This window comes from Puntigrus tetrazona, chromosome 12 (assembly GCF_018831695.1).
Source record: "Puntigrus tetrazona isolate hp1 chromosome 12, ASM1883169v1, whole genome shotgun sequence".
Lineage (NCBI taxonomy): Eukaryota > Metazoa > Chordata > Actinopteri > Cypriniformes > Cyprinidae > Puntigrus > Puntigrus tetrazona.
The window spans coordinates 19,794,023-19,796,522 of NC_056710.1; the positions used below are offsets into that span (position 1 = coordinate 19,794,023).

The 2,500-nt window shown below is 33.7% G+C and overlaps 1 protein-coding gene across 2 annotated transcripts in view; it reads right to left on the reverse strand.

Moving 5' to 3' along the window:
* The window catches only part of dock1 (dedicator of cytokinesis 1), a 214,595-nt gene that overhangs the window by 169,644 nt on the left and 42,451 nt on the right, over window positions 1-2,500 (reverse strand). For both annotated transcript variants that reach the window (XM_043253180.1, XM_043253179.1), the window contains exons 13-14: window positions 1,828-1,953; window positions 1,413-1,537 (exon numbers count right to left, since the gene is read on the reverse strand). In XM_043253180.1, the coding sequence (XP_043109115.1) occupies window positions 1,413-1,537; window positions 1,828-1,953 (251 nt within the window). The remainder of the gene's footprint in view (window positions 1-1,412; window positions 1,538-1,827; window positions 1,954-2,500) is intronic.

Sequence of the window (2,500 nt, forward strand, 5' to 3'; positions counted from 1 at the left end):
CACAATTTGCTGCACAGAGTAATTTAATCTGACGCCCTGCCAGGTTCACAAGCTAATTAAGATCAGAAATGACAGATACGAGTTATAAAATATTAAACAACAAAATCTATTCTACCTGCTGGAAACCATAAGGTGTCCATATGCCGCGGGAAGCAAAAGCACTGCATGTTTTATTGCATTTTTTCCCCTACTTCTTGCCATTGCACACAGTGAGGGTCATGCATTCAACTCACAGTCTCACAGCTGGCCTGTCAAACCCTGACAAACACACAGACACGCTGCAGCTGACAGCCACCAATTATGAGCAATAAGTGACCGGCCGCCCTACAGCTGCAGGACCGAGCGTTATGTGGGCAGGAAAAATAAGCACAGAGCAGGAAATCAACTACATTTTTATTAAAAGTAACAAAGGAAACTAAACGTTCATGTAAGTATGAGGCAGGTGAGCATGTAAATACACAAAAATACTAATACAGACTATTAAAGAGAAAGTATGGTTGATTAAAAGGAAACTTACAGGTTTAATACAAACAATGACATGTCTGCTTACGCTAAATTTTCTAATAATATAATGACTGATTTGATACAAATAAATTTTTATTATTTACTTAAAAAGTAGTAACATTGGTTGCAAAAATAATTTCTATATTTATATATATATATATAGTTATTTTATATTTATTTACAGTTGTTTCTAAAAATCTTTCTTACCTTGTGTCTTCTATTAAATTACGCATTAATTGTTTTTGCTTTTGGTTCGCAAACATTTTTTAGACAATATATTTACATAAAGTTTTAAAATATGTAAAAATATGTAAGTGTCATATTTTTAATAACTTTTTAAATGACACATTTAGATTTCATAAAAATATTAACAATAAAATTTTATCATCATCAGAAACATTATTATAAGTGTCTGTGCTGTAAAAAAATAAAATAAAAAAATAGTTCATAATTATTATGATTATAAACAGCAAGTTTTTTTGTTTTGGCAGTAAATTAAAAAAATTAAAATTATATTTATTTATTATATATTTACTTTTATTTTATTTTATTTTATTTATTTATTTTTTTTTACAAATTTACTGCCAAAGTGCAGTTTATAATCATAATAATTAAATGTGCTGTATGACATCACATTTACATAAATCGCAGTCGATTTTATTTATTATTTACTGTAGCAACAAAACAAAGACAGCCAAAAATGCAGAAAAATATACATTATAAAGAGAGCGTAGCATAGGGATGCACGTTATATCGGTACTAGAAAAATAAGTGTCTGTCATATTTCATATTTCATACGGAAATTTACAATTTACAATATCATAACTGTGCTCAATTATATACACACACACTTTAATTGCTCAGTGATGTACTTATAATGCGCGTCTCGCACATTGACTTCAGATTACCTCGAGTTTCTTCCCATCTTCATCATGTACAGACATGGTGACCTCCACGTTTTTAGGCGTCGTCTTACTGCCTTTATCAAAATCCCCCTGAACCAGCGTCACGTAAATGTCATTCCGAACGTCACCTGCAACAACACACAAGGTCTCGGTGTGGCTTACTAACACGATCGATGTGTGATCTCCAGAAAACACAGACCTTTTAGTAAGAATACGCACAAAAGCAGCCGAAAGAGTCATCGTGGGCATGTCAGATACGCAAGTCGATACTGGAATTAAATGGCTGCTGTACCTTTAATTGTCTAATTTCTGCAGGTGAGCTGCATGGAACCGCTGGCCAAACTATGACGAGTTAATCGTTAGCGTAGCGTCGCTTTCATGAACGGACAGGGTGAGTGTTTTGATGAATGCTGAATACCTGGCATGATGATTTCTGGGAAGCCCATTTTGCGAGCGACGGCGGTGGAACGGTCCACCAGGTGAGGGAAATCTTTACGGATCTGATGAATATCACCTGGAAGCAACTTCAACGTAACCCACAAACCTGAGGAAGGAGGGAGAGACTACAATTACACACACACACACACACTTCCTATTTATGCTTAACAGCTCACGGGAACTTAACTCATTTCAATATCTCATTATTAGTGATCTACAAAAACAATTAAGAGCGCCGGATTAGTTTAATTGCTGAGAAAATACCCGCAGGAAGCAGAGCCGCTGTGTTACTTAAAGTGAAGGGATGAATTGTGCTGTGAATATTTTACACCGAAACGTTGAAGATTAAATTGAGCAATCTGAGCAAATATAACCCGAGCCGTCCAAAAGAAATGATGAAAAATGACTCTGCAGAGGAACTAACAAAACACAAAATGTCCAACTCATAATTGAATTCAAATCCATAGAAGAAAATAAAAAATGATTTTCTTCTTTAATTTATATAATATGTCTTCATTTTGTTTTATCTTCAAGTTATTAACAAATCCTATTAATTATTAAAATAAGGGTTGGAAATTTGAGGAAATTAAGTATCCATCATGATACTACTTGTGCTGTATTTACATTATGCTTTCTAAACAAGCCATTTTATT